Source organism: Brassica napus, chromosome C8 (assembly GCF_020379485.1).
Source record: "Brassica napus cultivar Da-Ae chromosome C8, Da-Ae, whole genome shotgun sequence".
Classification (NCBI taxonomy): Eukaryota; Viridiplantae; Streptophyta; class Magnoliopsida; order Brassicales; family Brassicaceae; genus Brassica; species Brassica napus.
Genome location: NC_063451.1, coordinates 27980048 through 27995222, shown reverse-complemented (window position 1 = coordinate 27995222; position 15175 = coordinate 27980048). Strand labels below are relative to the sequence as shown.

Below are 15175 nucleotides of genomic sequence, written 5' to 3'. Positions count from 1 at the left end.
TTGTACCGTGTCTACTGTGAGATCCCCACGGCGAAAGAGCTATGGAGATCACTGGAAAAGAAGTACAGAGGTGAGGACGTTGGCTGCCAGAAGTATGTGGTCTCCAAGTTCCATGACTTCAAAATGGTGGATTCAAAACCCATCATGGATCAGGTGGAAGCACTTCAACTCATTTGCCATGAAATCGCTGCTAAAGGAATGTCCATCTGTGAGACATTCACAACTCTCAGCTTCATTGAAAAGCTTCCTCCAAGCTATTCAGATTTCAAGAACTACTTGAAGTACAAAAAGAAGAAGATGGGGCTCGAGGAGCTCATCATGAGGCTTCAGATGGAATCAAAAAACCGAACTGCTGACAAGGTCACTGCTAAGGAGCACAGTGTCAACATGGCGGAGCACAAAGGCAAAGGAAAGGCACACGCCAATTCTCCTGCCAAGCCTTCCAAAACTGTTGCAACCCTGAAGGCTTCTGGAAAAAACTTCAAGAACAAAGGCATTGAGATCAATGTGAATGTGGAGAAGTTCAAGGGGAAATGTCACTACTGCCACAAAGTGGGGCACAAGACTGTTGAGTGTCGCAAAAAGATCAAGGATGAGAAGGCTCAGGCAAATCTCACTGAGGAGGATCTCGTTGCTGTGGTGACTGAAGCCAACATGGTTGAAAGCAACAACCCCAAGGAATGGTGGTATGACACTGGTGCAACCACCCACATTTGCACCGATAGAGCGATGTTCAACACCTATCAGAAAAGCGAGACTCAGGAGAAGCTCAGGATGGGAAACACTGTAGTCTCCAAGATTGAAGGACGCGGCAATGTGATTTTGAAGATGACATTTGGACATGAGGTCACTCTGTCTCGGGAACCTTACTCAGCAAGAATGGATTCGCCACAAGTTTTGAGGCGGACAAGCTCGTGGTAAGGAATAATGGGATGTATTTGGGAATGGGGTATGTTAAGGGTGGACTTGTCAAGTTGAATGTAATGACAGTCCCTCCGAAAGTTGTAGCTTCAAAAGTTTCAATGAATAAGAAAGAGTCAGTGCTTATTTGGTTGAGTCTTTTAATATATGGCATGAAAGATTAGGCCATGTAAACTACAAATCTATACAAAGATTAATGAATTTAAATCTAATTCCTAAATGCAAAACAAGTAAACAAAAATGTGAAGTATGCGTACAGGCTAAGCTCACAAAAATGCCACCACCTCGTGTTGAAAGAATTAATAAACCTCTAGATTTAATTCACACCGATTTATGTGATTTAAAATACATACAAACTAGAGGTGGAAAAAAGTACTTTGTGACCTTCATAGATGACTGCACAAAATATTGTTATGTATATTTATTACATAGCAAAGACGAAACCTTAGAAAAATTTAAAGAATCTAAACTTGAGGTCGAAAATCAGCTTAAAACAACTATTACAGTAGTTAGAAGCGACAGAGGAGGCGAGTATGTTGGTCCATTCAATGCATTTTGTAAAGAACATGGAATAATCCATCAAACTACAGCTCCTTACTCACCAGAATCTAATGGAGTTGCGGAACGCAAAAATCAAGCTCTAAAAGAGATGATGAATGCAATGTTGCAGGAATCTGGGTTACCCCAGAACATGTGGGGGAAAGCGTTGCTTACCACTAATTATATCCTCAACAAAATTTCACACAAAGTAACTGGCAAAACACCATATGAATTATGGAAATGTAATTTATCTTCGTATAAATACCTCAAAGTGTGGGGGTGCTTGGCAAAAGTTGTGGTACCGCCACCAAAAAAGGTCACTATTAGACCTAAAACAGTGGATTGCATCTTCATCGGATATGCACATAATAGTAATGCTTATCGATTTCTGGTACATAAATCTGAAATATCAGACATTCATGAAAAAACAGTCATGGAATCAAGAAATGCATCTTTTTCGAAAATATTTTTCCACATATGGAAAAACAAGGTTCAAAACGAATTCGAGAAGAAAGAGACAATGACAAGAACTCGAAACTGAGACAAATGTCGAGATTTCAATAAATGATATTTCAGATAATGAGGAAAAAGATGAACCTCGAAGAAGCAAAAGAGCTCGAAAGGAAAAATCTTTTGGTAAAGATTTCCTAATGGCATTTCTAGTCGAAAATGTTCCAAAAACTTTGTCAGAAGCCATGGCTTCACCAGAAGCTCCATTTTGGAACGAAGCTGTCAGGAGTGAATTTGATTCTATCATGCAAAATTATACATGGTACATAACAGATTTACCACCTGGCTGCAAAGCATTAGGAAATAAATGGATAATGACACGAAAACCTGGTGGAAAATACAAATCTAGGCTTGTAGTTCAAGGATTCCGACAAAAGGAAGGCATTGACTATTTTGATACATATTCTCCAGTGACGAGAATAACATCAATAAGACTGATGATAGCAATCACAGCCTTAACAGACCTAGAAATCCATCAAATGGATGTAAAAACCGCTTTTCTAAATGGTGATTTAGAAGAGGAAATTTACATGAAACAACATGAAGGTTTTGTGTTCCCGGACAAGAAGACAAAGTATGTCGACTTGTAAAATCACTTTATGGGCTTAAGGAAGCTCCTAAACAATGACACGAAAAATTTGACAATACAATGATGTCAAATGGGTTCAAAATAAATGAATGTGACAAATGCATATACTACAAAACTACCAAAAATGCGTATGTTTTGCTATGTCTATATGTAGATGATATGCTTATTATTGGAAGCAATAAAGACATTATCAATCAAACAAAGAACATGCTCAAAGGGACATTTGAGATGAAAGACTTGAGATTAGTAGATGTAATTCTCGGGGTTAAAGTAACAAGAAATTCAAACGGAATTATCTTAACCCAATCTCATTATGCTCAAACAATATTAGAGAGATTTAAAAATTACTCTAATAGTACGGCAAAAACTCCGTTAGATCCCCAAATGCACTTGACAAAAAATTCAGGTGAAGCGGTTTCACAAAACGAGTATGCACGTGTGATCGGAAGTCTCATGTACTTGACCAATTGTACTAGACCAGATCTAGCGCATGCAGTAAACGTACTTAGTCGATATACAAGTAATCCAGGTCATACACACTGGAAAGCTATAACGAGGGTACTCAATTACTTGCGCTACACCAAACATTTGGGTTTCACTATGGTAAAGAACCAGCAGTTTTAGAAGGACACAGTGATGCTAACTGGATATCAGATTCTAAAAACTCAAAATCCACAAGTGGATATGTCTTTACACTAGGAGGAACAACAATATCATGGAAATCTATCAAACAAACAGTGTTAGCCAGATCAACCATGGAATCTGAGTTCATAGCCTTAGACAAAGCAGCAGAAGATGCTGAATGGCTTAGAAATTTTTTGGAAGATATTCCTATGTGGGAGAAACCTGTGCCAGCTATACGCATACATTGTGATAGTCAATCAGCTATAGCTCGAGCTGAGAGTAATCTCTACAATGGTAAATCTCGTCACATCAGAAGACGACATAAAACCATTAGACAACTTATCTCAACCGGTGTAATCACAATAGATTACATCAAATCGGCTGACAACCTAGCGGATCCATTTACTAAAGGTTTGTCACGAGATATTGTTGCTAAATCATCAAAAGGAATGAGTTTAAAGCCTATAATGAATGAGGATGCTTGATTGCAACCCTACCTATCATGACTGGAGATCCCAAGACATAGGTTCAAAGGAAAAACAAAATCAAACATAATCTAACCAAAGCACTTGAGACAAAGTAGTCTCTTCCCAGCTCCTAAGATGATAAAAGTGCTAACAAATGTGAGAAGGATAAGCATAAGCTTTTAATGATTCCAGAGCTTCTAAAGCGGAGTATTACTCAATACTTTTCATGGTCAATCACCTAATGAGTGTGAAATGAGGTCGTTTCTAAGAGAATGAATGCAAGGCTATATTCTCTAAGTTCACTCATGAAAACCAGGAATAGTTCATGGCCACAATGAACACAATAGAGAACTAAGTTCTACGAGAAAATGAAGCCGCGTTATGCATGTTGTCTCGGTCTACATAAAACACCGGTTGGTTCAAGACATCATGTTCACCTTCTGGTAAAGTAAACCCGACATATATTAACTATGAGTGGTTCAAGGCTTAAAAATACCACCAACTCAAACACAGTGAATTTTTCGCAAACACTCTCGATAAGTTTGTCTAGTATAGTCAGGATTAGAATAAGTATAGTTTTTTATAGTCTATCGAGTCTGCATTTAGTCTGCATATGTTTAGAAGAGTCATTTCTATTCATGTGGGGGATTGTTGGATCAAATTCTCAAGCACATTGGCTTAAAGAACATTGATTAAAGTTGTGTGAAAAGAAATGTAATGGGCTACATAATTAGACAAGCCCATCATACTTGAAATGTCAAAATGACATTATGAAGAAGTCCCACATCGGGGAGAAACAAAAAGAATGAGTTGTATATATATGTGCACTTACTTAACCTTGTTTAAACGGCTCAGAGAGAGAGGATAGCCCCCACGCGCACGCGCCGCCGCCGTCCGGCCGGCTCGGCTCGGCATAAGCGTGGGCTTGGGCTTGGGCTTGGGCTTGGGCTTGGGTTTGGGTCTTGGGCTTGGGTCTTGGGTCTTGGGCTTGGGTCTTGGGTCTTGGGTCTTGGTGGAGGGTCTCCGGCCCAATAAGAATATTCTTTTTGGACCAAGTTAAGATCAACATTTTTCCATTTAAATTCTCAAAAACAACATGCATTTTATTTTGAAACGACAAGCAGTTTGTCTAGAAAATAAAAATGTCATGCAGTTTATCCTCTAAAAAATTTTTAAACGGGATAAGAGAGAGTCTTGGGGAATAAGTTTTGCAACTCAACTTCCCTCGATCTCCGCGAGATTTTCGCTCATGTGCAGCAACTGTTGCGGGAAGTGGGTTGTCTCCGTCTCTTTAAATATCGCCTCTTCTCTTCTTCATTTCTTAACGTTTTTCACAACCAAAACCAGCAAATCCTATATCGTAAGTCTAGAGAGTGTTTCGTAGAAATATTAGTTCGTTAGAGGTTCTTCACGAATGCCGCATGATAACCTATCGTGGTTTTATTCTGGGACTCCTATTCGTAGAGATCTGTCGCACTAACAGAGTGAATATTAAGAGTTAAGGAAAGAGATTCGTCTCGACTCCATGGTTTCGTTTTCGTTAGGTTTCGAATTGTCTATATATTTTCTTTAACATCGTATATATTATATCGTTTCTTTTGATCCGGTTTTCCGGCTTCAACAAAAAACAGTGTAACTGGATCAATGTTATAAATGAATTTAAGCTTCAAAACTACCACATAAATTTTTTAAACATGTCTTGTAAGAATATAAACTGTGGTCTTCCTGACTCAAATGAATGTACAGTCTTGTAAAAGAGTTTTAGAAGCTGTAATTAAAGCATGTGCATGTGAACCTTCTTACAAAATGCTTGGTCCGCTTCAAGGGCATTCACTTTCATTTTTAGCGTGTCCATGACATCATAGGCTCCTCGTAGTTTCTTCCTCAATGCATCCTCTGTCACATCTCTGCGGCCTCTTTCTTCTTGAAATACATCCATCACTGCCTTCTGCGACTTTTCAAACTCTTGGTTCTTTGCTTGTGACACCTTGAGTTGTGACTCAAGCAACCCTCTATCTCTCTGCAGCTCTACCACCAATTCATCTACAACCTTTTGAGATTCCTCCAAATCCTGGATCTTAGCTTTATGTTCATGTAACTCCTCCACCAGTTTTGATGATTCAACATCTTTCACCTTGAGTGAATCCTCCAAGTCTTGGACTACAGACTTTGATAACTCAAGACAGGCTTTCTGTCTCTGGAGATCATCCTCTTTGACCTTGTGCCTCTTCTCCAAATCTTGAATTTTATACTGTGACTGCTTGATTTGCAACTCAAGCTGTCCCTTCTGTCTCTGCAGCTCAACCACAAGTTTTGCTGACTCATAATCTTTGACCTTGGGCCTCTTCTCCAAATCTTGAACCTTGGATTTTGACTGTCTGAGTTGCAGCTCAAGCTGTCTCTTCTGTCTCTGCAACTCAGCCACCTGTTTTGTCTCTACATTTTTTAAATTTCTTGTCTTCTCCTCAAGCTGTGCTTTCTGTCTCTTCTCCAATTCTTGAACCCTAGCTTTTGGATGTCTGACTTGCGGCTCAAGCTGTGCCTTCTGCTTCTGAAACTCAGCTGCTTGATGAACTAACCTTGTTTCCTTGCAACTCACCCCAAGCCCATTAGTCCTGTTCTTAAGCCCAATCTCATGCGTTCTGTTAGCAACACTTGGTTGTGTAGTCTCCTTCTGAGAGTTTCTATTTGGCCTGCACTGAGCTGGATCTGCACTAGTAGGAGCTTCAGTGACACCACTTTCATGATTCTTCTGAATCCTCCTTGGAGCATACCCAATCTCATGACACCTCTTAGACCAATAAGTCTTCTGATACTTGTTCAACCTGTTCTCAACTCTAGCAAGAAGAGCGGTCCTCTCAAACCCTTGCTTGTTGTGAGCTGGCTGTATAAAGTTAGCTTCAAGCAAACCAATCACACCGCGTCCATCGCTTCCAGCAGCGTTCCAAACCCTCCAAAAGGGCTTGATAAGCCGGTTCTTGTGGTAGACATTGAACCCTTGTATGTCAATGTGATGATGAGCATCTTTCACAAAACCAATCTTTAGAGCAGCAACCATGTCTTCATCTGATGACAACTCCGGAGAAGCCACAGGCCTATACGTTATGTCTTCGGTCATCATCATGTTCTCCAACAAGCTGTGATGCTCCACTTCTTTGCCGCGGAGTATGATTCTGAAGTTTGGTGGAAGTCTGAGATACAATATCGACGCATAGCTGCGTAGAGAGTGACGATAAGTCAAGAAGTGCCTCGAGTTAGGGTAAGCTTTAGCCATCTCTATCTTCTTCTCATCTCTATTCACACCTCTGAGTTGAATATCGTGACCATCAGTGTCGAAATCAAGCTCCAGCTTCCCTTCATCATCATCCCATAGATTATAAATAACGATTTGAGTACCTTGCTCCTCAAGTAAATCAAACTGGTCGAACATAGCTTGTTGAGAGACATAAGGAGACCACTTCACTATAGTCTCTAGGTTATCAAACCACTTATCTCTATCGCCGTGCGTCAACGCAACCCAGTTGTTATCCACCAGCTCAAAGTCCACCGTGGGGACCACGGCTTCGCTCTTCCTCGTCTCGTAGAGGTAAGTATACGACAACATACCAACGCTCTGCGTCGTGTTACCAGAGTTGGCTCCTCTAGAACGCGTGAAGACGATTGCGTCAGCGCCAAGTCTCATCGTACTAGTCTTGAACCCGTTACCGTATTGACCAACCGTGTTAGCCACGTTACGTTTTCTTGAATAACCTAAAGAGAGACACTCTCTAAACCTGTTCGGATCCATCCCGCCCCCGTTGTCTTGAACTATGAGCATGCTGCTCTTACCGTCCTTTTGATTCGTCGTTGAGTCCACGTGAACGTATGTCGCACCGTTACACGCCTCGTCTAGAGAGTTGTCCAAGAGCTCGGCGAAGGCTCCGAGCGCCCACTTGTGGCTGGTGGCGTTGGCGTGAAGAAACTGAGGGTGAACTTTAATCGCCGCGTCGTTGCCGCAGTTGCGAGGCGGACGCTCGTCTTCTTTGTCGTCTCCTGCTTTCCAGAATTGTCTAGAGAGCCTCCGAGTTCTCGGTTCCGCGATTTTGTTACCGGTTTGGTGAGGGCTAACCATCGTCCTCGGTTTCTTGACGGGCAAGTTATTAGGATCAACGTCGGCGTAGCTTCTGGAACCTCTCTTCTGTCCACGGACGGTCGAAGCGGGGACACCGTGGGGTTTAGGGTGAGTAGTACCAGGATTCTTAGGTCTCGTTTGAGAATCCATGGTTACAAAAAGTGTTTCGAAGCAAGTTTGAAGTGGAAAGGGCGAGAGAGAGCCGAGGCGTGACCAAACAAAGTCAATAAAAAGAAGTTTGACACAAGGATTCGTCAGAACAATTTGATTAGATCTCTTAATCGTATGATGATGATCCTAAGAGCTTAGTGTCTTATTTATAATAAACAGATTCACTACTCAATCTTCGTGATTTATTTTTCCTTTTTTGAACCGTAAATTAGATATTTCCTTTTTTGAAATATATTCCTTTTACCAAAATTGATATTTCCTTTTTTTCCATTGACCTTTTGTTTTTCACCGTCATAAAAATAACTAAAATTTTGCAGTTATAATATGTTAATATAAATATGTTAACATAAATAAGGATAATATGAATAATAATAATAATAATAATAATAATATATTGATACAATATATATTTTCGAATTAAAATTTTAGCTATCAAAATGTAAATTTCATATTAAAAAATCAAGATGAAATATCTGATCACTTATAGAAAATATAGTTTTTTTTTTGTTTTTAAAGGAAACAAGATTTTTTTAAAAAAAAATAGATTATTTTCCTAATTATTCAAAAATAAATATATATATCCCTCGAAATTTTTAGTTTCTGGCGCCGTCACATAAACCTTGGCGTTTCTCAGGTCAGAACGAGTTAAAAGGAAGCGTTTCTTATGCCAAATACGTAAAGATTCCTTATTATTATCATATACAAAACTTTTGTATAAATAAGGCTAATTAATCAGTAAAGAGAGATTTGCATTTACATTTCTAGGGTTGTCACCAAATCTTATCACAATGGTACGGATGACTACCGCCGTATTTTCAATTGCTCCGCCGTTGTTTTAAGTCGGAGGAGAATCTAAAGTCACTTTTTGTTATCTCTAATTCGCAGGCAGACGCAGCAGAGAAGAAGATCCTCACAGCAGAGGAGCTCGAGCGGAAGAAGAAGAAGGATGAAAAGGTTTGTCTTTTAAATTATTTTTAAATCAGTTCCAATACTAACTTTTAAAAAGTGAAACACTTTATATAGGCTAAAAAAAAGGAGTTGAAAAAGCTCAAAGCTGAAGAGAAGTCGAAGCAGGCTGAACTTAAGGTAAACCCTTAACTCCAATTGTGAGTTTCGGGTCAAAGCCACTTCCTTTTGCTTTTCCATGAAAAAATAAATAATATATATCATGGTGTAGGCAAAAGAGGCTAAAGATGTCCCTAAGAAGAGCACAAAGAAGAGTTCCAAAAGGGATGCACCTGAAGAGAATCCTGAGGATTTTGTGGACCCTGAGACTCCTGATGGTGAGAGGAAGAGGCTCTCTTCACATATGGCTAAGCAGTACAGTCCTGCTGCCGTAGAGAGAGCGTAAGTGTTTTTTAGAACGATCTGACCTTGGTTGGTGTTTCATTTGCCCTACTAAAGTTCCTCTAGATAATGTCTGTGTTGCTGTTTGATTTGGTGGTCAGATGGTATGCTTGGTGGGAGAGAGCTGGTTTTTTTATTGCGGATGCTAAGAGTTCCAAGCCAGCATTTGTTATTGTAAGAACTTTAGTTCTGTTCTTGAGAAAATATTAAGGGGCTTCTTTAATCATGTAATTGATTCTGTAGGTTCTTCCTCCTCCAAATGTGACTGGAGTCTTGCATATAGGCCATGCCCTAACTGCTGCAATTCAGGTTTCATTAATATACATTGATTCTTTTTTTTTTGTTATTGCTCTGTCTGATGTATCAGTGGCTTGACAATTACTGATGCAGGATTTGATTGTTCATTGGAAGAGAATGTCTGGGTTTAATGTACTGTGGGTGCCAGGGATGGACCATGCTGGTATAGCTACACAGGTTCGCCATTGACATCGTTGTTCTCTCTTCCTGTTACTATAAAAATTCATCGCTGTAGAATATTTACTTTTTGCACATGGTTCCATGTTCTTTGATTCTAGACTGTGGTTGAGAAAGATCTCCAGCGTACAGGGTTGACTAGGCATGACCTTGGCCGTGAAGAATACATAAAGGAAGTAAGTTGATGTTTAAGAACACGCTCTTGAATCATTTTTACATTTTGCGTTGTTAAATGAAAAATCGTTGTTGTTTCTTATATGATCATGGAAAAGGTGTGGAAGTGGAAGGAAGAAAATGGTAGCAAGATTCTAATACAGCTACGACGTCTAGGAGCTTCTCTTGATTGGTCTCGTGAGGTACCTTTGTTGAACAAATGTCATTGAAATTTGAAAATGTTTTAATTTAATATGTTAATAGACCTTTTATCGTCACTTGTATCCCTCTGGTCTATATATGTGTGTTTATGTCACTGAGGCCTTTGTACGCTTTTACAAGGAAGGCCTTATCTACAGGTATATTTAAGCTTTGACGCAGGTCATTATTAGGCACATTTTAACTGATATACTTGTGCAGGGATATTAGGCTTGTTCATTGGGATTGTCATTTGAAAACAGCTGTATCTGACGATGAGGTTGAGCATATCGATATCAAAGAAAAAACGCTACTAAAAGTGCCTGGCTATGACAAGCCAGTAGAGTTTGGTCTCATTACTTCATTTGCTTACCCTCTGGAGGGAGGCTTGGGCGAGGTTGTTGTTGCCACCACAAGGGTGGAAACAATGCTTGGAGATACCGCCATTGCGATTCATCCTGATGATGCAAGGTACACCCATCTCCATGGGAAGTTTGCTGTGCACCCATTTAATGCACGCAGGCTACCAATCATATGCGATGGAACGCTTGTTGATCCAGGGTTTGGTACTGGTTGTGTTAAGGTACACATGCTTTGCTCTTAATATATATTTGGATGCTATGTTTCTGGCCCTAACAAATTTATCTCTGTTTATTCTTCTTTTGTAGATTACTCCTGCTCATGACCCCAATGATTTTAAGCTCGGAAAGCGTCACAATCTTGAGTTTATTAACATATTCACTGATGATGGAAAAATCAACACAAACGGCGGGGCTGACTTCACAGGGATGCCACGCTTTGCAGCACGTGAGGCAATTGTTGAAGCTTTGAAAAAACAGGTACTTCTTGATTGGTTTTGTTTGTTGGTTTGAGAAGATATTTTGAAACAATCAGGGTGGTTCAATGTTGTAAAAATCGCTAGGCGGTGGTTAGGCCTCTTATAGAAGATTATCGTTTAGGCGGGCGCCTAGGGTCGATTTTTTGTACACTGGTTGTTTTAAATTGTCTTAAAAGCTGTTTTGTCAATATATATACTCCAGGGACTATACAGAGGTGCACAAAACAAGGAAATGAGGCTTGGTCTTTGCCAAAGAACCAGCGATGTTATTGAGCCTATGATTAAACCTCAGTGGTACGTCAATTGCAGCACGATTGCAAAGGAGGCTCTCGATGTTGCCACCAGTGATGAAAACAAGAAGCTAGAATTTATACCAAAGCAGTACACTGCAGAGTGGAGAAGGTTAATTTCATTTATCATTTTAGGGAACTTTATGGTTTCTATCCTTACCCCTATCTATGTATTAACAATCACAGTGGAACCTTAACAGATGGCTAGAGAACATACGTGACTGGTGCATCTCAAGACAGCTTTGGTGGGGCCACAGGATACCAGCATGGTACGCCACTCTCGAGGAAGATCAGCTCAGGGAGATTGGCGCGTACAACGACCATTGGGTTGTTGCTAGAACCTAGGAAGAAGCTCGGAAAGAGGCTGCTGAAAAGTTCTCTGGGAAGAGGTTTGATCTAGCCCAAGATGATGATGTGCTTGACACGTGGTTTTCTTCTGGGATCTTTCCTTTATCTGCTCTGGGATGGCCTGATGAAACGGACGAGTTCAAAGCCTTTTACCCAACATCTGTCCTAGAAACTGGACATGATATTCTCTTCTTTTGGGTCGCTCGCATGGTTATGATGGGAATGAAACTAAGTGGGGACGTTCCATTCAGCAAGGTACGTGTAAATGCCAAGTTGAACATGGACCATACTCTCTCTTTATCATCCTTCTTGTTGTATTTGCTATATATATAGGTTTATTTGCATCCTATGATACGCGATGCACATGGGCGTAAGATGTCAAAGTCTCTTGGAAATGTTATTGACCCGATTGAAGTAATAGACGGGGCAACTCTTGAGGCGCTTCATGAGAGATTAGAAAAGGGTAACTTGGATCCAAGAGAGCTGGTTGTTGCCAAAGAAGGACAAATGAAAGACTTTCCTAACGGTATTTCTGAATGTGGTGCTGACGCTCTTCGGTTTGCACTCGTCTCTTACACTGCTCAGGTACTATCCAATGCACACGTCCATGGCTGGTCCTGGGCAAAACCGAATAAAACATTTCGTCTATTATGACCCCCGATTTGTTTAAAGAAAATTACATAGACATAAACTCCTAAATTTGTAAAAAGAAAAAAAACTATTAAACTCTTTATTTAATCTTCTATAGCCTCCAGAATCTCAGGGGTGCCTCCTCAAACCTCTTTTTTTTGCTCCTAAGTTATATGATCTTGTAAACTAAGAATGTTGCTCTTGCTTGTTTGTTTTGTAGTCTGACAAAATAAACTTGGACATTCTCCGTGTGGTGGGCTACCGTCAGTGGTGTAACAAGCTGTGGAACGCGGTCAGGTTTGCCTTGATAAGGCTTGGCGACGGTTATTCCCCTCCGGTGGCTGTCAGCCCCGAAACGATGCCGTTCAGCTGCCAGTGGATTCAACAAGGCCATATCGAAGACGGTGGAGTCGCTGAATGCATTTGAGTTCTCGGATGCAGCCAACACGGTATATGCATGGTGGCAATATCAGTTCTGTGATGTGTTCATTGAAGCTATCAAGCCTTATTTTGTTAACCCTGCTCTGGCTTCAGATAGAGCTCACGCACAACATGCGCTCTGGGTGACTCTGGAGACTGGTTTGAGACTGCTTCACCCGTTTATGCCGTTTATTACTGAAGAGCTGTGGCAACGGCTGCCTTCACCAAAGGACTCTGAAAGAAAGGCTTCTATTGTGATATGTGACTACCCATCTGCTATAGAGGTCAGTTATTAACTCGTCTATCATAGTTTTTACAGTGTTCTAACTCCTTTTCTTGTGATGACAGAATTGGACAAATGAGAAAGTGGAGACTGAAATGGAAACCGTTCTAGCGAGCGTGAAGTGTCTGAGGGCACTCCGGGCTGAGTTGCTGGAGAAACAGAAAAACGAAAGGTTACCTGCTTTTGCTCTGTGTGAAAACAACATAACATCGGAGATTGTAAAATCTCACGAGTTGGAGATCAGGACTCTTGCAAACCTATCGTCCTTAGAGGTAAACAAGTCTAATCTTTGGTTTCTTTCTTATGACTTTCTCTACTGTTTCGTCGTCTTTCTTTTAATGAGTTTATATATGGGTCTTTGCTATAGGTTCTGTTGAAGGGAGAAGACGCAGCTCCAGCCGGTTCTGCAGTTGAGACGGTGAACGAGAACCTCAAGGTGTATCTCAGAGTGGACAGGGCCATTTACGTAGAAGCTGAACAAGAAAAGATCAGAAACAAGATTGCCGAACTACAAAAGTAATAACAATCTTTAATTGAACCAAAACAAAATGTATGAAACGTAATTTCCTTTTTTTGACATTTGACTTTCTTGTTTTCATTAGACAAAAGGAGAAGCTACAGATGATGATGAGTGCGTCAGGGTACGAAGAGAAGGTCCCTGCGAACATTAAAGAAGACAACGTCGCAAAGCTCGCCAAGATTCTCCAAGAATTCGATTTCTTTGAGAAGGAAAGTGCTCGTCTCGTTGCAGAGGGAAATGAACAAATGAAGCAGAAGTGAGAAACACAAAAGCTACAGTTTCTGTCTGGAAAAAAGACATAAGCATATGAAACATTTATTTGAGGTTTGAAAAACTATATGTATGAAATGATATTATTCTGGAACCGGTACTGACTTGGTGCACTAGTTTGTACTTATTTATTTGAGTTCTTGTGCATGCATCTATTTTGTTTGGTTGACTGCACTATTTGAAAATCTCTTAGAGAGAGGGACTTCAACTTTGGTCTATATACATATAGATTTTGAGGTGAATAAAAGTATTAACTATAATATAATGCATCTGCGAGTAGAAGTGAGAGTGAGAAACATGATAACAAAAAAGAATGATAGAACAACATATAATTTCTTTGTCGTCTAGCTATTCTTCAAGATCTCATTATGAAGCATTTAATAGCATTATTAGTGGTAAGATGTTCATATGGATATCTTACTAATATAATTATAAATATATTTAATATAATTTAATTATGTTGTTTAATTTAAAATAATAAAAAAGTGTAAATCATTAATATAAATGTAAGTGTCATTTGAGTTTCTCAAAAAAGAAATTTTGATATCTCATTGAGATATCATTTCACTTTTTTTTTTTTTTTTTATCATTTCACTTTCTTTCATCTATTTTAATTACTTTTTATTTGTTTAATGTGGAGAAATTTATTTAAATATCCTTTAATGAAGATGCTCTAACTGTAGCTACCAGATATGATGAATCTCTTCTCTCTTCATTTTTTTCATGTGTTATATTGTGAAGGACCATAAAACAAAACAAACTTATATTAGTTTCCGGCAGAAAGAATCAGTTCCTGTGCGAAGGTGGATCAGTTCGGGTGCCTTCTATGTATATTCAGCTCATCATCGCCTTCAGATTACAGAAGCTGTTCAGATAGTTTCTCTCCTAAGAAGGCTTCTCTCTTTCTATCAGTATTGTTATAAATTGTTCAAAAACAGCATTTTAACTTTGTTTCAGAAAATGGTATTAATTTAATATTCGTACCCAGAAAAAACTTATTAAGTTATGATAATAGTCGTTAGAAGATATAATAGTCGTTGGTATTACTAAAAAGTAAAAACATAAAAGGTAAGGACTGTTTCGGCCTGTCACATTTATCGTGAAATCATTGCATATTTGCATAGGGCAGTGAATGAGTTGAGAGAGTACTAGCAGCTTTTATTTTGTGTGCGTGTGTTCTCTTTTTTTTTCTGTTTATTTATTCTTTTTTACATCTTTGTTCTTTTCTTGTGTCAATATTTACGGAGGATAGCTAGCTGGCTATGTCACGAGTGTTTGTCCTGTAATGCTTTTCGAAAATATATTCACGTATTATATAAGTTGCCATATTTGTATTTGTATCGATACGTATAACAGTTTCTTGCATATTAACAAGGGTCGTCTTGTCCCCATCAAAAATTGAAATAATCAACAGTATCCTGTATTTATGTCTCTTTCTACATACATAATGGTAACAAAAGTTATGTTATAC

At 39.4% G+C, this 15175-nt stretch overlaps 1 protein-coding gene and 1 pseudogene across 1 annotated transcript; one reads left to right on the top strand and one right to left on the bottom strand.

Moving 5' to 3' along the window:
• Positions 1-4181: 4181 nt before the first annotated feature.
• On the bottom strand, positions 4182-8368 carry LOC106359356 (protein MICRORCHIDIA 5-like). The gene has a single exon (XM_048766396.1). It carries the CDS (start codon positions 7910-7912, stop codon positions 5426-5428), a length of 2487 nt encoding a protein of 828 aa, XP_048622353.1. The 5' UTR covers positions 7913-8368; the 3' UTR covers positions 4182-5425.
• Positions 8369-8543: 175 nt separating this feature from the next.
• LOC106362114 lies at positions 8544-13873 on the top strand (annotated as a pseudogene).
• Positions 13874-15175: the final 1302 nt, after the last annotated feature.